At 41.4% G+C, this 25,786-nt stretch overlaps 1 protein-coding gene across 1 annotated transcript; it reads left to right on the forward strand.

Annotated features, from left to right (window-relative positions):
- Nucleotides 1–3,700: 3,700 nt before the first annotated feature.
- LOC138951990 (uncharacterized) lies at nt 3,701–19,100 on the forward strand. The gene is made up of 6 exons (XM_070323562.1): nt 3,701–4,131; nt 6,877–7,015; nt 13,641–13,738; nt 15,478–15,550; nt 15,992–16,042; nt 18,717–19,100. The coding sequence occupies exons 2-6, from the start codon at nt 6,937–6,939 to the stop codon at nt 19,037–19,039; spliced, it is 624 nt and encodes a 207-aa protein (XP_070179663.1). The 5' UTR covers nt 3,701–4,131; nt 6,877–6,936; the 3' UTR covers nt 19,040–19,100.
- Nucleotides 19,101–25,786: the final 6,686 nt, after the last annotated feature.

The raw sequence follows: 25,786 nt of genomic DNA on the forward strand, positions 1-25,786 counted from the left end.
GTAAATGGTCGGAACTTCTTTGCCAACGTTTTTGTGAGCTTTACAAATGACAGAGAAATCATTTGTTACTCAGAGTTGCTACACGTAAATTCCCTACTGCAACAAAAAATAATCAATTACAAACTTCTTCACGAGAAGGAGTACAAGAGGTATATCAGTATTTGTTTCGAAAAAATATGGCACGACTGGCATTCAAAATGAGATCGATGTATTCAACTTTTACCATGCATATCTTCAACAACAACAACAAACTTTCTCTAAATCTACTGCCGCACAAAACGGTTGGCGTCAACTACCACTACCGCGTCCATTCTGATAATCATCGGTCCACGCTATCGCTCATGTCTCTCTGACAGGATGGATAATTGCTACGCGGAGTACAGGGAAAGAAAGTGTCTAAAAGCCGAAATCTATCAAAACAAGAATACAGAGTTATCTCCCATATGTTTTTCGCTAATGTTTCTGATCAAAAGACGAAAGACGAACTTGATTGTAGAATGGCCGACTTTGACAGTGATCTCCGTTCTGTTCTTCACAGTTATGATGAAAGACATCGTTCTAAGGTCAAAACAAGTCGACATTTTGGGACTGCTGTGGGAAGGAGACCGTGATATTGTTGCATCACTCCCAACTGGTTACGAAAAAAGTGTCGTCCGCTCCGTAGCCATTTTGTTATGATCACATGACAAAGTTGATTATCACGTGACACTTTTGCCATATTTAGAGTTGTTTGCACACTAAATACATCCGCGAAAGATAGCTCGCTTGAAACTGTCTTACATAACAATTCCTTTGTAATGTAAAACTTACACAACACCATGAAAAATCATGATCGACGATCGCGAATCTACTTATATCAATAACACATTACGAAAAGCACTAAATATGGTGGGTTTTTTTTAAATTTTAATCGATTTCCTCTCCAGAAAAGGAAAACAAAGGCATCCTGTCAGGGATAAATGAGACCCGAAGGGAAGTAACTCATTTTACCTGAGTTCAGGATGTACCGCGTCTCGACCTTGTCTCGGCCAGCCCCGACTGATTACGTGTACAACCGAGACTGAAGACCGCACAAGTTCTCGCCACCATGGAACTTGGATAACCTAGACAAGATTTAGTCTCGATCATGATCACGACTCTCGGCGTCATGACGTAGCAGACACGGGTTGATGACGTAGAGTACACACAACACAGCGTCGCCACATTTCGCGAGACTCGGCGCCCCGTGAGTGGGTTAGCCGAAACCAAACAAGTGCATGTGGGGCAGGAGTGACATACCCGCCTACTAATTAAACGCTGCAGTGTCAACACACGCTTTAAAATACGGTGATCGAGTGGTTAAGGTTTGACTTCCGGTTTCACATCACTGGTCTTAGCTTTGCGAAACCGTTTCAGCGATGGCACATGCATCTGGTCGTGTGTAAATCTTGCCCGTGACTTTTCTAGATCAGTGCCTGAGACATAAAACTGAATGTACACGTTTACTTACTATTTAAAAAAATTTTCCTGTGCTGACCGTCGACTAATGTTGACTGAGTGTACGCTTTCGATATTTGTCCATGTTCGCATGGAATGCAAGTGGATCTCGACGTATTTGATTTAAGATCACAGAATAAATGAAAGTATGTGATAGTTGCAATACTTTCAACAAACAAACGAACAAACAAACAAAAACAAATACAGAAACTAAAACGAATACCAAATGTAGCCTTTATGTTACTCCTAAAAATAGCACATATTTTATTTCATTTTCAATAAATGTCCCTTTACCCGTATTTGTTCTGTAGTAGATTAAACTTTTGAAATTTTTACTCTGAGAAATGCCGATATACGTCACTTCCGGGTTCCTTTCATCAGTATCCCGAGCGAATATTAACAGCTATTGTGTTTTCAGCGTAGCAATAGGGTCCGATATTTAGACGAGACAAGTATAATGCCGACGAGTCGAAGACGAGTCGCATTATACTTGTTCGAGTCTAAATATCGGACCGTATTGCTACGCTGAAAACACAATAGCGATTATATAGCTGTTCTGACCTTGATTTGTTGTTCCAAACTTACAAAATGACAGTTTTTGCGTCGATGCGTTGATCTCAGGTTTTGATAGCAGACGCCGTTTCTTATGCGCATTAGTTTTGCGCAGGCGCCACACTGACTTTGGAAAAAAACTCGATTTGACAACACAGCTGTTAAACAGCTTTTTATTAGTTCATTCGAATACAACAAAAAGAAGTTTGAGTTTTTTTAATTTTGAACAAGAGTACTTATGAAGAAGACCAAAACACAACATAAACGGAAAACTAGAAACAACTTAGGTCGAAACGTCGCCGTTATTCGTTCCGTGTTCGTCATTTTAACGTGAGTACATTGCTTTTTGGTCTCTTTATAGAAACAACTGAAGAACTAGGATGCAACAAGGGGAGGAGAAGAGAACAGCTAATCGCGAGCAGACGGCAGCGAAGTTTTCAGTTTGGGTGAATGGCATTTATACTTGTCTCGTCATGAAGCGAATTTTTCAACCTCAGTTATAAACGACTACATGAATGTTAGTGCCATGGGTTGTACATCAATACTTCAGAGGGGAAGTGGGGTATTTAGTGTGGAGTTACGAGATAAGAAAAGCCGAATGCGAAAGTTTGTGTCAGTCGGCAACTGACACAGGCACACAAAAACGGCTGTTCCGTTTTACTCCCCTGTTTGTACTACATCTTTCGACTTTGGGCATTTTGTGGTGGTTAGGGACAGAAAATAATTGATTTAGTCCTGTTTTATCGGGAAGTTAGCAGAAAAGGGTATGCTATCGACATTTGTAAAACTGAAAAACATTCCCGAGAAGAATTTCAAGTTGTCAGTGTATGCTGTTGTCGATTAAAACATCGTGTGGTACAGATGGGTAAACCGGAACCATGCGTCTTTGTTATTGCCAATATGCTTTTGGATATTGGCAAAAATGGCCGACTTCCGTAGCATTGATAGTCATAAACCTCATCGGGCATTAAAACTGTTTAATAAAAATAATGTAAAACAATGATCCACCGCAGTTAATACATCCAACAGGGCATTTTTGATCGACTTCGTGTTCACGTTAAAGAATAAACAGGGTCCAGATTTGTATGTTTGACAACACTAATATCGTCTGGTGACTGACGCTTTAATCTGTGTGCAAGTGGAATGCACGGCACAGTAAAAGTTAGACGATGAAGAGGGAAGGTGTACAGGTAAACTGCGATTGAAGTTACTCCGCTTGACAACAACCAACCACTAATATTGGCTGGTGACTGACGATTTAATCTGTGTGCAAGTGGATTGCACGGCACAGTAAAGGTTAGACGATAGACCTATATATATAGGTCCCTGGTTAGACGATGAAGAGGGAAGGTGCAACGGTAAACTACGATTGAAGTTACTGCGCTTTACACACACACACACACGCACACGCACACACACACACAAAACTAAAACTGTCCGGTGACTGACGATTTAATCTGTGTGCAAGTGGATTGCACGGCACAGTAAAGGTTAGACGATGAAGAGGGAAGGTGCAAAGTTAAACTAGAGCTATAGTAACTGCGTTTGAACATAAAATTAAAAAAAAACAACAACGACCTGTTGCATTTATTTCACGTATGCTTGCGTATGTGTTCGCGTCTGGGGGCGGAGTTCCACATATAAAACAGTTAACCTTTCAGTTTTCCTTTCTTTTTTAACACAAGGACAAACTGAAATCAAAGAGGAAGTAAGGGGTTCATTAATTAGGCAGTCTCTTTTCGTCTCCTCTCTTTAGAAAGTCACTCCTTGCTGCGTAAAACTGTGTTTTTAGGTCAAAATACATACCGGTCGTTCCACAGATACCAGTACAGACCCAGAGCTGAAACGAGCAAAGGATTCCTTCGAGAGGATCTAGTTCTGTATAACAAACTAGTTGGCAAGTGACGCAGTGTGTTTTGTCCAGGATTATTAGAAAAGATTGAGACCGCCAACCTAGTTTTGGGGGTTAGAAAAAGTGCTGACTTTCAATAAGGTATATAATTAGTCACATAATTAGTCACATAACGTGGACTTTTTTGTCAACGGTGTGAAAGCTTGTGGGATAATTCTTCTGTCTTCGTCTTCATTCCTGAAGACTCACAGGTAAACCTTGTTCATTTTGTGTGAGTATTAGTTAACATAATTATGCAGTAGTAAATGACGGAGACAAAATTGAATCAAATGTTTTCACTTTGGACATGTTTTCTACTAGCACTTGCAACTAGACAGACAGCCAGGTTAACGGAGAAAAACACAAACAAACTGACAGAGAAGCAGGCAGACACACAGACAGGCACACCGGTCTCACCTATAGCCTCCGTCTGTTTCCGTTTCCGTGTCCGTCTGTCTGTCTATCTGTCTGTCCGTCTATCTGTCTGTATGTCTTTCTTTCTGTTTGTTTGTCTGTCTCTCTCTCCGTCTCTGTCTCTCCGTCTCTCTCTCTCTCTGTCTCTCTCTCTCTCTCTCTCTCTCTCTCTCTCTCTCTCTCTCTCTCTCTCTCTCTCTCTCTCTCGCCCTCTCTCTCACACACACACACACACACACACACACACACAATCGCGCGCGCTCGCGCTTGTTCGTTTTAATACTTCAGTTGCGATACGTCTGTCTTGTAGAATAGCAGAGGTACTAGTATGCAGTTTCTCTGGAAGCCAAGCAAGGAGCGATTTTTGTGACCGAAAACAACCCATGAGACCATTAATCACGTTTGAAATCAATTTGAATTCCTTACCCTCCAAAATACCTCCCTTTCTTCCGGAGCAATGACTGAGAAAAATTAACGCGTATCGTTCTTTCGGATGAAAGCGCACCCAAAAAAAAAGTCCCACAGTAACGAGCTTTTTTGCAGAAATCGTGATGATTCTTTTCCGTTGAGAAACTAGTTAAGCGAGAATGAAGTTTCTTCGCGGAGGTTCATTCACAGTCCAAAAACAACCTCTTTGGACAGTTACTTTCCTATCTACGTGTGAAAGATTGCCCGTACATATCCCCTCAGACATGCCGATTCGTCTCTTGTCTCGTACGCTTTCAGAATCCTAAAGGATACCATCCTTCCCGTGTAAGCTAACTTGTTCACCACCACAGATCTGTCGAGGCTTTTACGTTAGAGAAGAGAATTCTTCCACTTGGACACGTACCGACAATCAACAGACTGACAGTTTTCTCCGAAGAGAGGGATTTTCTGCGGAATTAATTTCGTATGTGACGGCTATATATATATATATGTAAATCCGCGAAATGAATACATGAAATATGTTCTAGTCTGCACAGGAAGTTCATATCTTTGTTTGTGTCAAAGTATAAGGATGTTATTATCCCGTGTGAAAGGCATTCTGATCATCATCGCTCCACGGCTATCGCCAGTTATCTCTCTGACCGGAAGCTAAAGTCCTACGCGAATCTATCAAAACAAGAATTACTGAGTTATCTCCCATATGTTGTTCCCGAGCAGTGTTCGCGAGACGAAAATGATTGCAGATTGGCCGACTTCGACAGTGATCTCCGTTCTGTTCTTCACAGTTATGATAAAGACATCGTTCTAAGGTCAAAACAAGTCGAAATTTTGGGACTGCTGCCGGAAGGAGACCGTAATATATGGTTGCATCACTGTCAGAAAAAATCGTCTGCTCCAGCGAGCGCCGAAACCAAACGGTTGATTATCACGTGACACTTTTGCCATATTTAGAGTTGTTTGCACAGTAAATACAGCCGCGAAAAATAGCTCGCTTGAAACTGTCTTACATATCAATTCCTTTGTAATTTAAAAATTACACAACACCATGAAAAATCATTATCGACGATCGCGAATCTGCTTATATCCATAACACATTACGAAAAGATCTAAATATGTAAAAAAATCGATTTCCTCGCCAGACAAGGAAAACCAAGGCATCCTGTCAGGGATAGAATGAGCCGAACTCATTTTGACCTGAGGTCAGGATGGTGTGAAAGCCTGTGCACAGATATGTGTGGTGGTGAATATTTCATCTACTTTATTATCCCATTGCTGGGAAATTCGCATCGCTTCCTACCAGCGGAAAGCTAGCAGCAACAAGAGTCGCGTTACCCAGGTGTGTGCGTGTTAAGGTGTAATCAGCCTCGAGCACTTTTGGCGGAATGACTGAGGTCTTTTATGTGCACTGTGGGACATGGATACCGTCTCTGGGTCTGCACATAAAGTTGACCCGCGTCCGTCCCGGCCGGGATTCGAATCCGTGGTCGTAGGATCACAAGTCCAGTGCTCTACCATCGGAGCTACTCTGCCACCGATACGTTGGTGTACGCAAGAAGAAATGTAAATTTAATCACTCCTATTTTCGTACGGCCGAGCCATTCAAAACGGGGCAATCAAATTAAAGTTAGTGAGCCATTAGTTCACCCTCGGTCCTCTTCTGTTATCGTCCTCTAATGACCTACAATCGATCTCGGTGGTCTGAAAGTGTCCATTAAAACCGCACTTTTCAGGGGTGTGAGGAGTTTGTAAAGAGGCAGGTGGTCTTTAAATGTCTACTGATAACATGTGGCTATGTCTCTTTTTCCGAAACAAACACAGAGAGCACCAAAAAAGACAAACAAGACAGAACGAATTCATGAAGCATACATGTGTGTGTGTGTGTGTGTGTGTGTGTGTGTGCGCGCGTACGTACGTGCGTGCGTGCGCGCGCGTGTGTGTGTGTATGTGTGCGTGTGTGTGGGTGCGTGTGTGTGTGTGTGTGTATGTGTGTGTGTGTGTGTGTGTGTGTGTGTGTGTGTGTGTGTGTACATGTGTGTGTGTGTGTGTGACAGAGAGACAGACAGACAGAGACAGACAGACTGGCTCATTTACAATGTACCGACTGTTTTGGGCAGGAAAACGGATCAGTTTTCCAGTGACCCCATTCTACAGTTCCAAGAAGCACGTGAAGCACAATGGATTTCTATGCGCTGCTGTCAGTCTTCCCCTTGCTGCTTCTTCAGTCTTCAGGACAACTTGCACCATACCAAGCAGGTATACGTTTTGTCTGTGTGATGCTTTGAGTGCACACGTTTCAAAAATAAAATAAAAAGTTAATTATTGGGATGTTTAATCATAGACAAAATTACGAATCATTTACTCTTACGTCGTCGCGATGTTATAGCTTGACGGATAAACAATTACTAATGTAACAATCAACGAATAAGCACTTCGTCCTCACGCTGGCGAGAGTCCATTATTAAATCCCAGAGTTTTGTCTATGACTGAACGTTACAACTTCTTTTAAACGTATGTTGTTGTTTCGTTTTGCTTTTTACATGAAGTCAAGTTATGACTAAATGTTTTAACATCGAGGGGGGAATCGAGACGAGGGTCGTGGTGTATGTGTGTGTGTCTGTGCGTGTGTGTGTGTGTGTGTGTAGAGCGATTCAGACTAAACTACTGGACCGATCTTTATGAAATTTGACATGAGAGTTCCTGGGAATGATATCCCCGGATGTTTTTTTTCTTTTTTTCGATAAATGTCTTTCATGACGTCATATCCGGCTTGTTGTAAAAGTTGAGGCGGCACTGTCACACCCTCATTTTTCAATCAAATTGATTGAAATTTTGGCCAAGCAATCTTCGACGAAGGCCGGACTTCGGTATTGCATTTCAGTTTGGTGGCTTAAACATTAATTAATGACTTTGGTCATTAAAAATCTGAAAATTGTAAAAAAAAAAATTTTTTATAAAACGATCCAAATTTACGTTCATCTTATTCTTCATCATTTTCTGATTCCAAAACATATAAATATGTTATATTTGGATTAAAAACAAGCTCTGAAAATTAAAAATATAAAAATTATGATTAAAATTAAATTTCCGAAATCGTTTTAAAAACTATTTTATCTTATTTCTTGTCGGTTCCTGATTCCAAAAACATATAGATATGATATGTTTGGATTAAAAACACGCTCAGAAAGTTAAAACGAAGAGAGGTACAGTAAAGCGTGCTATGAAGCACAGCGCAACCGCTACCGCGCCAAACAGGCTCGTCACTTTCACTGCCTTTTGCACTAGCGGCGGGCTACGTTCAGTTTCATTCTGTGAGTTCCACAGCTTGACTAAATGTAGTAATGTCGCCTTACGCGACTTGTTTTTTCTTGATTTCGGAACCATCTCAGTCTCAGTTTCAGGTTAAAGATGGGTGATGCAATTTCTTCACTTGGCGAAAATACAACATTTAGTCAAGTAGCTGTCGAACTCACAGAATGAAACTGAACGCAACGCAACGCAGCAAGACCGTATACTCGTAGCATCGTCACTCCACCGCCCGTGGCAAAGGCAATGCCCGTGGAATTGACAAGAAGAGCGGGGTATTCGTTGCGCTGAGAAGGATAGCACCCTTTTCTGTACCTCTCTTCGTTTTAACTTTCTGAGCGTGTTTTTAATCCAAACATATCATATCTATATGTTTTTGGAATCAGGAACCGACAAGGAATAAAATGAAAGTGTTTTTAAATTGATTTCGAAAAAAAATAATTTGATAATAATTTTTATATATTTAATTTTCAGAGCTTGTTTTTAATCCGAATATAACATATTTATATGTTTTTGGAATCAGCAAATGATGGCAAATAAGATAAACGTAAATTTGGATCGTCTTATAAATTTTTATTTTTTTTTACAATTTTCAGATATTTAATGACCAAAGTCATTGATTAATTTTTAAGCCACCACGCTGAAATGCAATACCGAAGTCCGGGCTTCGTCGAAGATTACTTGACCAAAATTTCAACCAATTTGGTTGAAGAATGAGGGCGTGACAGTGCCGCCTCAACTTTCACGAAAAGCCGGATATGACGTCATCAAAGACATTTATCAAAAAAATGAAAAAAAAGGTTCGGGGATTTCATACCCAGGAACTCTCATGTCAAATTTCATAAAGATCGGTCCAGTAGTTTAGTCTGAATCGCTCTACACACACACACACACACACACACACACACACACGCACATACACCACGACCCTCGTCTCGATTCCCCCCCTCGATGTTAAAACATTTAGTCATAACTTGACTAAATGTAAAAACCCAGCGTGACTGTTTTCTGTGCGTGATGGGATTGTTGTTTTGCCGATTTAATTTTGCAGAATGACATGGGTAGCCACATACAAAATTAATTCAGAAAATCTCTCAGATTTGTGCTATGTTTCAAAAGTAAGCTAGGGTACTCTTATTCCCTAAATAACAAATGTTAGTAGGCTTGATAATAGTGAGCTAACAGGAATTGGCTTTCCATCTGTCTGTCTGTCTGTCTGTCTGTCTGTGATAAGTTACTTATGTTCAGTTATGCTTTTTGATCGTGTGTTTGTGTTATTAGAAATACGATGTGGTGCCAAAAGACACATTTCCATGTTTATGTAAAATGAAAATGGACATTAAAGTGTTCTTATCTTATCTTATCTTATCTTATCTTATCTAAGAGCAGAAAACAGATCCATTGTTATTACTATAGTATTTCTGTCGACAGCCTCTGTTTATTTCTAGCCAGTCAACTGCGTCATCCCAAAATTTACAATCATTTTCAAGTGTCTCAACAATGCAGTCACCCGTTCTGGTCCATGTCTGGGTCTTGGAGTGTCTAATGCGATGAAAAGTTTGGATATCGACCTTTTCTTTAAGTGCCAAATTGCGACCTGGTGACGCGTCGTGGATAAAACCGCATGTGTAATACTTGTTTCATGCCTGAAACAGAAGAGAAAAATTTGTGGGACAAAAAACTGTATTGTTTCAGATTGCACGTCAGGATTTTTTTGGTTGAGCTTGTCATAAAGTGTAGGTAACTGAGTCTTCTGTATGCCCAGGGGTCCGCCAGGCCTAATCTAATCGTCGGAGAGTTTTGTTCGTTTTATTCAATCCACAGTTTTGGGGGATAGTCTTTCATATTCCATCAGGCAAACATACTATTCGAAATAACACAATTTTCTCAGCTTCGCAGTGGAGTAAATAGCAACTGGCATACCACCGAATCGCAGAAACTGGCTCCGTTGGCGGTACGCATACTATATTTTTCTCGACAGCCGATGTATGTTGTTAGCGTGTCACTTGTATCATGAGAACCTTTACAATCATTTTCAAGTGTCTCTAGATTGGATAGTGCATTCACCCGTTCTGGCCCCTGTCTGAGTGTGTCTAATGAAAATGAAAAGAGTGTTCCTTTGGAAGGGGAGCAGAAACCAGCTTCTTCGCCGTTTCTGCTACAAAAAAATTCTCTACTCCTTGTGTTGTCAACCAGTTAGTTTTGTCATCGAAGACTATACAAGCACTTTTAAAAGTCTCAATAATGCATTTACCCGTTCCGGTCCTTGTCTGGGTCTGAGAGTGTCTAAAGCGATGAAAAGGTTTCGCCTCTTTGCCATTTCTGTTATACTTTTCTCGCCAGCCTTTGTTGTTAGCCAGTCATTTTTGTCAATAGTGTTCACGATTTCCGCAAATCGCGCAGTCATCTGTTTGCTCGTCGTCTGTGAGTGTCTAATTCGATGAAAAATGTTAGCTTCACAACAAGTTTTTGTAAGAACGCCTTGCGGCCTGGAATTTGAGTTGTAAGATTCAATGGAAATGTTTCCAAAGCGCCACTGATAACGCCAGACACCTTGGCTAGAAAGACCCGAGATGCATGTCAAAAAGACTGAATGAAAAGTCTAGAAAAGACAGAGCGATGGAGCGACGAAGAGAGACAGAGGGGGGGGGAGAGAGATGGAGAGAGAGAGAGAGAGAGAGAGAGAGTGAGAGAGAGAGAAGAGAAGAGAAGAGAAGAGAAGAGACAGACAGACAGAGACAAAGAGAGACATACAGACACACAGATAGACAGACAGACAGACAGTCAGACAGAGACAAAGAGAGAGAGAGACAGACCGAGAGGCAGATAGACAAACAGACAGACAAACAGAGAGACAGACAGACAGACGGACAGACAGATAGACAGAGATAAAGAGAGACAGACAGACATACAAACGTACAGAGACATAGGCGAAGACAGAGACAGAGAGAGAAAGAGAGACAAACAGATCGACACACATACAGAGACAGCGAAAGAAACAGAGAGAAAGAGAAACAGACAGACACAGATAGAAACAGATACAGGGAGAGGGGGACAGACAGAAAGACATGGAGACATAAAGAAAGAGACACATAGAGAGAGGGACAGTGAGAGCAAAGCTAGCTCCTGTGGTTTTCTCCAAAAGAAGACATTTCTCATAGTCTGCATGTCCATGGTGGAAGCCGTCTTAATTATTCCCTGTCAGAATAAGAAATATGAATGACACATCCATCAACACTCCACACATTAAGCATTACAAATGGACGATTAGTCTTTCATTAACGACCTCTGTTTCTCGTAAAGGCATCGAGCCGGCAGGGCTCTCCACGGACATTCAACCTGAAGGGTCCCTGGACTCCCAAATTAAATTTGTAGGGGGGGTCCATGGACCCTCACAGTAGAATTTTAGAGGGTCCGAATTGGAAACCAAGGAGGTTCCTTTCTTTCGAAAGTCATATTCCTCTCCTACACATAACCTCTGGAGCGCTCATGCCGGTTTAAGTAATGCCGACTTGTTAAAACTCTTTGAGAATGAGACCTTCGCAAGATTAGTCTGGTCATAAAGGTCAGATTAACTCCTTAAAGTGGCGTCTGTACAGATCTGGTAGAACATTTTCTGAAAACAGTACTAGTGGCACGCATTTTAACGGATATGAAGTACGTCCTGGGACCCGCTCTTCTCAGTTGTAGTGCGTCAAGGGACCCCCTCCATGAATTTCTAGTACGGTTTTTTTTCCGGCTTTTAGTGCGTATTATGATAAGGACGCAGGGACGCGCAGTTTGGTGAGCCCGGCAGCCATGTAGAGTAAACTGCCAAACAGGAAAATCCTTGAGTTTTATAGAACGGAACGTCGTGACTTATACTCTGTTATTCTCATAAACAACTTTTGACACGGGTCAACTTTATGTGCAGACCCAGAGACGGAAGCCATGTCCCACCCCCGTGTCATCACAATGGCACGTAAAAGACCTTGGTCATTCTGCCATAAGTGCAGGTGGCTGAATACACCTAAACACGCAGACACCTGGGTAGCGCGACTCCGTTGCTGCTACCAGCTTTCCACTGGGAGGAAGCGACCCGAATTTCCCAGCGATGGGACAATAAAGTAATGAAAATGAAATGAAATGAAAAATCTAAAAGCCAACTCTTGGTAGAGCGATCACTCGCAGAGATATTCCCAACAATCTGAAAGTATTTTCCTATACTTAATGCCCTTCTTCCTATTAATTTGGTAATTGAAAATCTGATGGTTATGACGGAATTATCACAGTTGTGTTCCAGAACTAAACCAGACTTTCGGTTTGAGTATGTTTTATATGTAATGATGTTTGACCTTGTATGGCTGGGACGTGTAGACTGTTGACGGGGTGTGTCCTGCATTATAGTATATATCATTTACATGTAAGAACAAGGCTCTAGAAGTTTATTAAATTTGGGTTGTTTTACTTTGTTAATTTGTTTTGTAATGTATAATTGTCAAGATGGTTGTGACAGAATTGTCACAGCTCTGTTCGACCAGAGTTTGAGGTTTGAAAGCCTTACTATACTATGTACCACGAAGAAAGAACTTGGTCGGAGGGAAATTGGAACCTACAACACTTGCGGACGACATTCCACATTTGCGTAACGTGTATTTTACCTTTACCTGCAAGGAAATGTCGCCTTGGCTGTTAAAACGCGTGTTGGTCGAAGGTAAATCTAGACAACTTCTTCCCAGCAAACATAGCAACGCCTATGTTTTCTTACGCCGTCTTCTTCTACTCTTGCCTTCAAATCTCAGACGGTGATTTCTATGTCCTTAAACAAAAAAGCTGGCAGCGTTTTAAAGGTCTTCCTTCGTTCCCCACAGCTTTATATAGATGTCACCTCCGCCAAAATAATTCTGACCTTCTAGTGCACCATGAGATGAGTCATATGCAGCGAGGAATAGGAATTTGAAATTATATCAGCTATAGAAGGATCAGCATAATTATACCAATAAAAAAAAACTCCTGATATCTGCCTTTGCGGCCCTGTCTTAGTTATTATGTCTCTGTCATTCAGTTTAGTCTGTACGTGTGCGTGCTTTCCTCTGTCCCCCTTTCTTTGTTTCTATCTCTGTAAGTCGGCCTGTCCGTCTATCTCTTTGTCTGTGTCTCTTTCTATGCACACGTGTGCGCGGCATGCTCGAATATCCTAGTCGTGTGTACGTGCACATACCATCATTGCACCCTTCTGAAAAGTTTATATTTTTCTGTACGTCCGTTTGTCATTGTGTTCGCCTCTCACGGTCTCTTTCTATACACACGTGCGCGCTATCTTGAATATCACAGTCGTGTGATTGTGCGCAGTACATTTGGATTCGTACACCGTTCTAATAATTATGTTCTCTCGTGTATACTATTTCTTTTCTTTTATCTTATTTCATATGCTTTTTGTTTCCATTTCTGTTTGTCCTGAAGAAGCTTTCATAAGCCAAAGTTTGACATTGTATTGTGCTGTGCTTGTATTGGTGAGTACAGAAATCTTTTAAAAAAAAATTTAAACTTTATTTCATTTTATTTTCAATTGTTGAAATGTTTGTTGTCTGTTCAGTTCCAGAAAACTGTGGCAGGATCTGTTTCCCATCAGATGGCTACGCCGTGTGGTTCGGCGGTACACTCTGCAAGTGTAGGAGCGAACTTTGTAACAATGTAAGTGTCAATGTATATGATGTATTCTCCCCCGAAATCGGCGTATGCTGCCTCAATGGCAGGGTAAAAACGGTCATACACGTAAACATCCACTCGTACAAAAACATGAATGAACCTGGGAATTTCAGCCCAAGAACGAAGAAGAAGAAGAAGATATGGTGTATCCTAATGTGTTGTTTTCATGTTGTGTTGGGGACGATTTTGGGTGTTTGTCCTGACACAGATTGTCTTCGCAGCAAGTTCAGGTCTTTGAAATGCTTAAGGGCAGAATATACCTGCGCAGTTTCAGCGGAACAGACGACGCACTGCATATTATTGATGCTGCGATAGGGATTATGACGAGTACTTGGCCTGTCTTCCTTTCACGCAACGTGTAGCAGGCTGGGATTATCTGCAGTGCGTCGTCGGTCCTGCTGAAGTTACATAGGTGAGCGCCAGGCCTTACAGTTACAGGCGCAAGCATTCAGTGACGTGCAAGCGATCATCTTCATCGCCACAGATCTGTCCAGGCTGTGACACGGAATGAGATTTTTGTTTGTTTGCTTAACGCCCAGCCGACCACGAAGGGCCATATCAGGGCGGTGCTGCTTTGACATTTAACGTGCGCCACACACAAGACAGAAGTCGCAGCACAGGCTTCATGTCTCACCCAGTCACATTATTCTGACACCGGACCAACCAGTCCTAGCACTAACCCCATAATGCCAGACGCCAGGCGGAGCAGCCACTAGATTGCCAATTTTAAAGTCTTAGGTATGACCCGGCCGGGGTTCGATCCCAAGACCTCCCGATCACGGGGCGGACGCCTTACCACTAGGCCAACCGTGCCGGTACACGGAATGAGAGCATCCCTTCACTTGGACACATACCAAAAACCAAGAGAGTGACGTACTGCATGCATTCTGTGCAGAGTGGGAGTTGTTTCAGCTGAATCCATTGTAGCGCATTGACATTTGTGTCAACACGAAATAAATCCAGGAAAATAGTCTCTCTGCGCAGAACGTAGCCATGCAGTTGATTTTTAGTATGTATCTACATGAAAAGATGCGCTTATCCCGTCTGAATCCTGGGGATGTTCTGAGGAGGTGTACGAGGCTGCTTGTACGGGAAGGACTGTACATTTAAAGTAAAATAACAATTGTTCAGTGACAAAAGCCCGATACTTTTGAATGACTCGTATCACGTCTTTATGAAAAACACTAAAACCATTTCTCTTAAAAGAAAAAATTTACAAATTCAAAATATCAACAACAAAAAATGTCTCTTGTTTTCTCTCTGGCCATACCTTCACGCACAAAACGTTCCAATATCTGTTTTTAATTTTTGTTATACTATTTAAATTTGTTCTATTATTTTCCCCATTATTTTATTAAGTGCATATGAAATTGCTCACAAGGAGAAGTATAGCTACAACTGCAAAACGTTTATAATGATGGCGACGACGATGGTGTTACTGCTGATGATGACGATGACGAAAGTAAGGATAAAAAAAAGAGAAGTAAATAAAATCTAAAAGAAAAAAGAAAAAAAGAGAAAAGAGAAAAGAACGAAGAACGAAGAAAAAGAAAGAAAAAGAGAGAAGAAAAAAAAGAAAAAAGAAAAACAGAAAAAAATAAGGATAAGGAGAAGACGACGACGACGTCGACAATGACGATCGATGACGATGACGATGATGATGATGATGATGATGATGATGATGATGATGATGATGATGATGATGACGATGATTTCTTTTTCAGAAATACTGCAGTCGGCAAAAACAATGCAAGGTGAAGAATCTGTGGTACGGAGATGTTGCTGTGTGTGAAAAAGGTGGGATGCATTTTCCTTCTAATTGCATATTGAAGCGGGAGAACAAGGAAGAGAAACGATGTCAGAAAGAAAAAGAGAGAGAGAGAGAGAGAGAGAGAGAGAGATCTAGAGAGAGAGAGAGAGAGAGAGAGAGAGAGAGAGAGAGAGAAGCAGAGACAGAGACAAAGTCAGAGAGCAAGATTGAGTGAGTGATTGAGAGAGACGAAGAGCGCGAGAGAGAGAAAAAGAGAGAGAGAAAGACGGGGAGAGCGAGAAATAGAGAGAATTATTTTATCAACAAGGGCAATTCATAAGCAAGGGAGAGAGAGGGTAAGAGGGGGAGGGGTGTCTTTTTATACCTTGTTTAAATATGGCTGAGAGTTATCTGATAGAAAACATTATTTGTCACATTCGTGAATGCCATGCGTCTCATAATTATGTTATTGTGTCTCTTCGTTTCAGCTGCTGAGACACAGACCTTTCCAAACCCCTGGACAGACAGCAAGCCTGTGTGTAAGTATATGAGTTTGCTTTCGCACATAAAGCGAGACTGAACGCGACATACAGACAGAGAAAGAGAAAGAAAAAGAGAAACACACACACACACACACACACACACACACACACACACACACACACACACACACACACACACACACACACACACACACACACACACACACGTTGTACCAATACACTTCCCTCAACATTACCCCATAACAACCGCGACCCTCTCGACGTTCTTTTGATTACGTACAAGCTTGAATCGATACCCAGCGCGCACAACAAAACAATCTCAAATAGGTTGCCCCGCAAGCGCACTCATTTACACAGAAAATGCACTATGTGTTGTGGAAGCACGAGAGCACATCGGTTACTGAGGACACATATAACTATTAACTTCATCGTAGCGATCCCTAAGCTGCGATAATGTCATGAAATATTCATAGATGCTGAAAACGATTCTGTGACTGATTTTACTACTGCTGGCCTGTCGAAACGCGCACGCTCGTTACCATCTTTCTCCTCCTCATCATCATCAACGTCATCATCATCATCATCATCATCATCATCATCATCATCATCATTATCATCATTGTCGTCGTCGTCGTCTTCATCGCCGCTGTCTTCTTCTTCTTCATCTTCTTCTTCTTCACTCATCAATCACATTGAAATGCAAGAAGAAGAAACGAATGCCTTTCCTAACCAGTTGGTGAATTTGTTTCACTGGCATATTTCATGGTACCTCTAAGACCTTCTGCATTTGTGCTGCACCTCTCACGTGCATCCGTTCATTCGCACGAATGGGCTTTTACGTGTATGGCCAGGTTCTGCACCCTTAACGCACCAGGCATAGCCGGGATTCGAACCTCGAACCTTTCAGCTTGAAGACGCAGGTCTTTACCACTAGGCTACTTCGCCCTTTGTCACTAAGACCCTAATTAGATGGTTTACTAAGACCCTTATTAGATGGTTTACGAAGGCCCTCATTAGATGGCTTACTAAGGCCCTAATTAGATGGTTTAACTGTTCTGTCTGATAGTTAAGCCGAAAGACATTTGCATTATCTCCCTTAATGAACAAGTAATCTCTGTACCTTCCCTGGGATTTATACAGCTCAATGAGCAAATTTGACGCTGCAAAAGCCTTCCGAATTAGATGGATAAACTGTCTAACTGAAATACAGCTTTGGTAATTAGATGAATAAACTGTTCGTCACAAGTTTAATTGGACTAGAAACAAACTCATTATTTTGGAACTAACAGACTGTCTAGACTTTGCGTGAAATAGGCCCTACGCAAACAGGAGAAGAATAAAACAAAGAGGAAAATTAATGCAAGTCATATTGGCAGAAAATGGATAAAGAAATGTTTTCTTTAATGTGTCAGTGCTGCACAACTGTCTAAAGTATGGATCGCAAAATGTGCCAGAGGTTGGATGTTTTGGGTGTTTTTTGGGGGGGAAATGAAAAAAAAAGTGTTAGGGTCGGCGGGAAAAAATAGGGTAGGTCGGATAACCCTAAACCAACATATATTTTTGTTTGGGCTAAATGTAAAGTCTTCAAAGCTTGCAAAAAGTCAACAGTGTCCGTGCACATATTCTAGTCAACAGTGTCCGTGCACATGGAATAAGAGCATCCTATCACATGGACACATTTTGTTTGTTTGTTTGCTTAACGCCCAGCCGACCACGAAGGGCCATATCAGGGCGGTGCTGCTTTGACATAATTATAACGTGCGCCACACACAAGACAGAAGTCGCAGCACCGGCTTCATGTCTCACCCAGTCACATTATTCTGACACCGGACCAACCAGTCCTAGCTAGCACTAACCCCATAATGCCAGACGCCAGGCGGAGCAGCCACTAGATTGCCAATTTTAAAGTCTTAGGTATGACCCGGCCGGGGTTCATGGACACATACCAACATTCATAACCATATGGCTGCATTCTGTGCAGAGTAGGATGTTTTTGCTGTACCAATAGACGATGTTCGGAAATAACTCTGTCGGGTTTGTGTGGGTTGTGAAAGAGCAAATACCCTTGCTTTTAGTGGGACAAATAAATCCACACATTCTACTCCTTCACATGTTTCCGACACACCCCTCGCTTGTGATTGGCTCGTGACTTGTTTGTCTTAGTAAAAGCAAGGGTATTTAACATACATATCATCAGTGTTGCATGCATTGTGTTCATTAATGCTAAAGACCCTTCAACAAGCGGGTTTTTTTTTTTCTTCTGCTTCCCTTTCATTTTCCTTCGTTCAACCAGGCAGGGCGAATTTTTCATTTGATACACGACTTCTTCTAAACTAATGATGATAGGCAAAACGGACATCTGAAAATTCAAGCGCGTTTGTGTGCGTGTGCGTGTGTGTGTGTGTGTGTGTTCGCGTGCGTGCGTCTGTCTGTCAATCTGTCTGTCTGCCTGTCTGTCTGTCTGTGTCTGTGTCAGTGTGTCTGTGTCAGTGTGTCTGTGTTTGTGTCGGAGTGTGAGTGTGTGTGTCTATGTGTGTGTGTGTGTGTGTGTGTGTGTGTGTGTGTGTGTGTGTGAGTGCGTGCGTGCACGCGTGCGCGTGTTTGTGCGTGCGCGCGTGTTTGTGCGTGCGCGCGTGCGTGCGTGTGTGCGTGTGTACTTATCCATAACCTTTGCCTGACCTACTTTTTCCCTGTCGTTGTTCACGTGCAGCGGTCTCGGCAGCACAGAGTTGTTCCCTGCCTCCGGTGACAGGGGACTGTCGAGCCCTCATCCCGCGCTTCCACTTCGACTCGGCCACGAATACGTGCAAATCGTTCGTTTACGGTGGATGTGGAGGCAACTCCAACAACTTTCTCAACTTGCGAGAATGCCTGCAGAGATGCCAGCCCAGCATCAGCGATGGCGGATTTGGCAGCAGTGGGAATGTTGGTAATAACGGTGGTAATCACGGTGGTAATAATAACAATAATGACAACGACACGCGCTTGTCGGGTCTGCTGTACAAATTGTTTGCGGACCGGTTCGGCAAATGACAATGATGGAATTGTACGGAGAGGTTACTAATGAAGGAAAACATGACTGAGTTGCCTTGTAGATTTGGTGTTTTGTGTCTCTTCAGTTGTTCGTTTTTGTTTATCTCTGTCTCTGGACTTTTCTGTCTGACTTTACCCGTCTCTCTCTCTCTCTCTCTCTCTCTCTCTCTCTCTCTCTCTCTCTCTCTCTCTCTCTCTCTCTCTCTCTCTCTCTCTCTCTCTCTCTCTCTCTCTCTCATCATCATCATCATCATCATCATAATAGTCATCTTTATCATCACGTGCTGAAGTTTTCTGACCTCCTTTTGTTGGTAAACTTTTTAACTTTTTAATTTTTAATTTTTCAATTTTATCATTGTGTGTCTGTGCGTCCCAAGGACAGATTGTAAGAAAAGGCGTAGCCTTAAATCTTAATCCTTGTTAAATAAAGTTCAATTCAATTCTCTCTCTCTCTCTCTCTCTCTCTCTCTCTCTCTCTCTCTCTCTCTCTCTCTCTCTCTCTCTCTCTCTCTCTTGATTGCACGGTACAGGCAAGGTAAGACGACGAGAAAGGGACTATATAGAAGAAAAGTGTCAGCGTTTGAAAACTACCATTGTCTGATCTGGTGACTGACGCTTTAACCTAAGCGCAAGTGGTTTAGAAAAAAAGAGGGAAGATGCAACAGTAAACCAGGAGAGACATTTCAGCGTTTGAAAAAGACTACATTTTTGTCTGATGACTGAAGCTTTAACCTGAGCGAAAGTTGTCTGCGTGTTAAAGTAAAGGTCAGAGGACCAGGAGTGAAGGTGCAAAAGTAAAGTAGGGGTGTTACAGCGTTTCAACAACAACAACATTACAGCCTGTAGCATGAGGTTCACGTATGCTTCTTTGGGCGGGGTTTACTCCGTTAACTCAAACTCCAACTGTCCCTTTTGACTCTTTGTTTGATAACACGCTGGTGTGTTTTTTTTTATACAGATCATCGATTGGTTGAAATATAAATTCCGTTTTTGAATATTACATGAGTCTTTCTTGCCTATTGCAAATTTAATGATAAAATATCATAAGATAAATGCTTTGTTGGTTTAATTAATGATTTGATCAATGAGTTTTTGTTGGAAAGTAAATAAGTCTTTTTACCTCCGGGACAACCTGTGTCTGGCCTGTCTGAAAACACCTCCGCGTGAGGGGTTTTGCTGCCAGCGCGGTGAAGATAAAGAGGGAAAATTTTCTCTGCCCGCGCGGCAGCAAGCAGGATGTTTTGGTGATCAGCTGAAAAAGGAATCACTGTAATTTTAATTGCGTTAACTTTGTATTGCCTATGTAGCTTGAAGGAAGCCAAAATAATTTCCTGATTTCTTTTCAGAGAGAATTCGAAGAAACATGATTATTACCTTTTAGCCAACAGTCTTTGAGGTTTACCCCTTCCGGCAACAAGACAGGGAACAAATAAAACAAGCTTGGAGGCGTTATCTTTGCAAGAGGTCGAGAATGCGCAGACCCGTTCATGTATTCTTTTCAATGAAGAAGGTTAAAAGTAAACCAAGCATGTTTTTAATTGGGAAAGGTTAAGGCCATATAATTCTATACCCAAGGAGAGATTAGGAAAGGCCATCAAAGTCTGTTTGAAATAATCAAACAAAATAACGACCAGCTAATGGATTGATTCTGGACTATTCTTGTCCCTCCAGGTCTTGAGCAATTATAAGACGAACTCTCCATACTGTCTGCAATCTCTTATTATCTTTTCTTCTTTCATTTCCGGCACCGTGCACTTTTTCTTTTTTATACACGTTTTGTTTTATAAAAATGCAGTTGCATATCCGTGACAATGACTTCAAGGATGTTTTTCATACCGCGAGACCATGATGATAAAAGAAGAATGATACATACTTTCTTTGTTGGGGTGCAATGTAGTTGCATGTCCGTGACAATTACTTCAAGGATGTTTTTTCATACCGCGAGACCATGATGATAAAAGAAGAATGATACATACTTTCTTTGTTGGGGTGCAATGTAGTTGCATGTCCGTGACAATTACTTCAAGGATGTTTTTTCATACCGCGAGACCATGATGATAAAAGAAGAATGATACATACTTTCTTTGTTGGGGTGCAATGTAGTTGCATGTCCGTGACAATTACTTCAAGGATGTCTTTCATATCGCGAGAACATGATGATGACCAGAGAAGAAGAATATATACTTTCTTTTTTGAAGTGCCTCCTTTTGATAGCCATCGTGTTCTTTTTTTCGGCAGATTTTAATCTTTCCCAGCTTTCTCCAGGCTAAGCTTTTCAACAATGATGAAAAGGGCAGGAGGTCATCTCTGTGTACGATTGTGATATTTTAAACTTTATGTGGGCGTGTAAACCAAAAAGAAATCCTGCTATTTTACTTCCAATTGATGGTGGGACAAGCACAATGAGCGCTTCTGGGGTGATAACGCGAGACAACTCCTCTGATCTTGCCGCGAGGTGGCGCCAGTTACTACCAGCCGAAAGAAAGAAGGGGCATAACCTCACCAGAACCGACCATTGTCTGTTTACCGTATAAATTGCACGACTTACACACGAACTGTTACCAAACCGAATTTGGGACCAATGCAAGGTTTGTTCCTTTCTCGTGTGATCTTGCCGCGAAGTGGTGCCAGTTACCAGCCAAATGAAAGAGGGGACATAACCTCACCAGAACCGCCCGTTCACATTCATTCTTATGGCCCAATGCCGTAATATTCTCGAACATAAGCCAGGAAGACAATTTTCTGCAGACTAAACTTTCTTTCTTTCTTTCTTTGAAAGTTTATTTGGTGTTTAACGTCGTTTTCAACCATGAAGGTTATATCGCGACGGGGAAAGGGGGGGGGGGGGGGGAGATGGGATAGAGCCACTTGTTAATTGTTTCTTGTTCACAAAAGCACCAATCAAAAAATTGCTCCAGGGGCTTGCAACGTAGTACAATATGTTACCTCACTGGGAGAATGCAAGTTTCCAGTACAAAGGACTTAACGTTTCTTACATACTGCCTGACTAAAATCTGTACAGACACTGATTGACTATATTCTATACAAGAAACACTTAACAAGGGTAAAAGGAGAAACAGAATCCGTTAGTCGCCTCTTACGACATGCTGGGGAGCATCGGGTAAATTCTTCCCCCTAACCCGCGGGGGGTTGCAGACTAAACAGTGGGGAGACTTATGGTAATGAATGAACAGGATGGGGGAAAGGCAGAGGACATTAGTAATAGATTCGTTTCCGAATAAACAGGAAAAGACTTTGAGATGAAGAGAAAAAAAAGAAAAAAAAAGATGTGAGGGGAATAAAGAAAAGTGGGAAGAGATGAAAGAAACAAGCCAGAGATAGAGGATCAGAAGTGTATAACAAGAGAGGGAAAAAAGATGAAATAAAAAAAAGATTGCAGACCTTAAAATTTGACAAAATAATAATGGACAATTATCAATTTCTTGAACGTTTTCAAAACTAAGGCTTTAAAACTTCACACATTTTTAGAGGTCGATTTCCTACAGATTTTTGGTATGTGTCCAAGGGAAGGTATAGTTTTAGCTCACGTAAAATCCAGGACAGATTCAGATCTGAAATACACAAATACTGTAGTAAGCATAATCGTTTACACGAGAGGGAATGCATTTTCAACGTGCAAACTTAAACCCACCACCAAGATGTAGACACAGAGTCAGTTGAAACACAACTGGGGAGATGAACATCGTTTTAAACTTTACAAGACATTGCACCCTTGGGCTTCTTTATATATATAGGAACCGTTTTCTGTCTAGGGTCAAAAATGTAGTTCGTGGTATTTATTATATCTTCATAAGGATGCATAATGCATGTCCTTTAATCTAGAACAGAAATCCATACCACACAAAAACGAAGTACCTTTTGTGTGAGAGCTAGAAGGTATGCTCAGTGTTTTGAGTGTTGTGCACTGTAAGACTTAAAATGTTCGTCAGACTTTGACAGCTTCTTAATTGTTCTTGTTTTTGTGTTCTTGGTTTTTCTTGTTCTTGTTCTTGTTCTTGTTCTTCTTCTTGGACGCCTTAAACTCGGATACCAGCCCTTGGTATAAAGTGGGCGGTCTTCTGGAAGTCCCTCATAGTTTCGTACTGCTTTAATAAGGAAAAAAATCTCATTTATAATATATTTTTGAGGCCGTTTTTATTAACATAAGATGACAGCACACTGAGTTAGGGTTAGTGGCAATAGGACTGGTGTGCTCGTTTATATAAGAATGTATGTGTTTTAGGTGTGTTTGTCTTATTGAATGTCCTAATAATTATTTCAAAAATGTGTGTTTTATAAACGTTGACAGACAGTTTAGATGCGTCGAAGAATATGTTTCCAAGGACAATAAAAAAAAAAGGTCATTGCTATTGTTGTTGTTTTTATGGAGTGGGACTGGCTGTCGCCACATCTCTTCCAACAATGCGCAAAAAATTGATTAAGTCTGAAATCCTGGAGCACATGCTCTACAGTCTGAGACTTTGACAGCTGTAGCCTAAGGCGTCTGGTAAACTTGTATGTAACTGATCAAAACGACGAAAAGACAGCTGCCGGTATAGACGACTGCTAATTAAATTTCAGTTTGGTGCAACATTACTACATGTAGCCTACTTGTCTAAGACACCTAGAATGACCAATACAACTAATAAAACTGAAGACTTTAATCAAGTTGTAGTTGGGTTGGTTGATGGATTGGTCGGTTGCACGAACACACACACACACACACACACACACACAAACGCACGCACGCACGCACGCACACACACATACATACGAACACACACACACACTCTATTTTACAGGGGTGGGAGCATCCTGAACTCAGGTAAAATGAGTTCCTTCCCTTCGGGTCTCATTTAGACACTGAACGAGAGCATGGACCGATGATTATCAGAATGGGGTGTGAGTGCATATTCCGTGCACACGATGACAGCAGGATCCTCCGGTTCAGTCCGTGTAGCACGTGCTTTTCGTGTGTTGCCTCGCTGAAATGTCAGCCCGTGTCATTTCTGCGTCATTAATTAATGGCCTGCTGAGATGTCCTCTTCCAATTCCTCATGGAGTGTCCATAAACAAGCAACTTAAATAAACTAGTTCTTTCGCCAGGAAAGCATTCATCCGGCGTGAATACCAAAAAACAAAACAAGCAAGGCAAAACAAAAAGGACATACTGAATAATTCGCCCTGCAAACTACACTGCAACAAAAAAATCAAAGCAAACAAAACAAGTCGCGTAAGGCGAAAATACAACATTTAGTCAAGTAGCTGTCGAACTCACAGAATGAAACTGAACGCAATGCCATTTTTCAGCAAGACCGTATACTCGTAGCATCGTCAGTCCACCGCTCATGGCAAAGGCAGTGAAATTGACAAGAAGAGCGGGGTAGTAGTTGCGCTAAGAAGGATAGCGCACGCTTTTCTGTACCTCTCTTTGTTTTAACTTTTTGAGCGTGTTTTTAATCCAAACATATCATATCTATATGTTTTTGGAATCAGGAACCGACAAGGAATAAGATGAAAGTGTTTTTAAATTGATTTCGACAATTTAATTTTGATAATAATTTTTATATATTTAATTTTCAGAGCTTGTTTTTAATCCAAATATAACATATTTATATGTTTTTGGAATCAGAAAATGATGGAGAATAAGATGAACGTAAATTTGGATCGTTTTATAAATTTTTTTTTTTTTTTACAATTTTCAGATTTTTAATGACCAAAGTCATAAATTAATTTTTAAGCCACCAAGCTGAAATGCAATACCGAAGTCAGGGCTTCGTCGAAGATTACTTGACCAAAATTTCAACCAATTTGGTTGAAAAATGAGAGCGTGACAGTGCCGCCTCAACTTTCACGAAAAGCCGGTTATGACGTCATCAAAGACATTTATCAAAAAAATGAAAAAAACGTTCGGGGATTTCATACCCAGGAACTCTCATGTCAAATTTCATAAAGATCGGTCCAGTAGTTTAGTCTGAATCGCTCTACACACACACACAGACAGACACACACACACACACTCACGCACGCACGCACGCACATACACCACGACCCTCGTCTCGATTCCCCCTCTACGTTAAAACATTTTGTCAAAACTTGACTAAATGTAAAAACGAAACAGAACATTACAAAACTGATAAGAATGCTTAACTTCCAAAAAACAAAACAAAAACAGGCAAGTGAATGGAACGTTCAATGAAAGACAAAATATTCATTGAAACTGAACAGAACAATAACAAAACACACACACAAACACACCCACACACACACATACAATCCATTGAGCAGTGAGCTCTTTAAGGATAATAACAAATGAGATATACTGAGTAGTGGGAGAAACCGTTTTAGTGTTATTTCTTAGATATTTCTGGATTATACTATGGCACAGGGTTCCACAGATGTTGGCACCCGCAACACATATTAATTGGCAGCTGTGTCACATCGCCATTTGCAATGCAAACATGTTTCGTGCGTTGCAAAGCTGAGGACTGAGGGAGACCGAGTGATAATTAGGGAAAAGAAATAAAGGAAGGGGCTGACTTGGTGATGAACTAATTAATCATACTTGGTCACCGGCAATTTACAGGCGTGAACCAAACGTACCCCTCGCACCCTTATAAAGTAGCCAATGTGCAACAATCCTACTCCAGAAATATAAAAAGCTCTGAAATTCTTGGTGGTGGTGTTAAGGGGGTTTGGGCTGGGGGTGGGAGCTGGTGGGGGTTTTGATGAGTGGGTAAGAACTTT

This window comes from Littorina saxatilis, linkage group LG17 (genome assembly GCF_037325665.1).
Source record: "Littorina saxatilis isolate snail1 linkage group LG17, US_GU_Lsax_2.0, whole genome shotgun sequence".
Lineage (NCBI taxonomy): Eukaryota > Metazoa > Mollusca > Gastropoda > Littorinimorpha > Littorinidae > Littorina > Littorina saxatilis.

Excerpts from the sequence above, each read along its gene's own strand:
- LOC138951990 (XM_070323562.1), top strand. The coding sequence starts at position 6,937 with ATGGATTTCTATGCGCTGCTGTCAGTCTTCCCCTTGCTGCTTCTTCAG. Across the intron at positions 7,016-13,640 it reads ACTTGCACCATACCAAGCAG|TTCCAGAAAACTGTGGCAGG; the intron begins GTATACGTTTTG and ends TTGTCTGTTCAG. Across the intron at positions 13,739-15,477 it reads GGAGCGAACTTTGTAACAAT|AAATACTGCAGTCGGCAAAA; the intron begins GTAAGTGTCAAT and ends TTTCTTTTTCAG.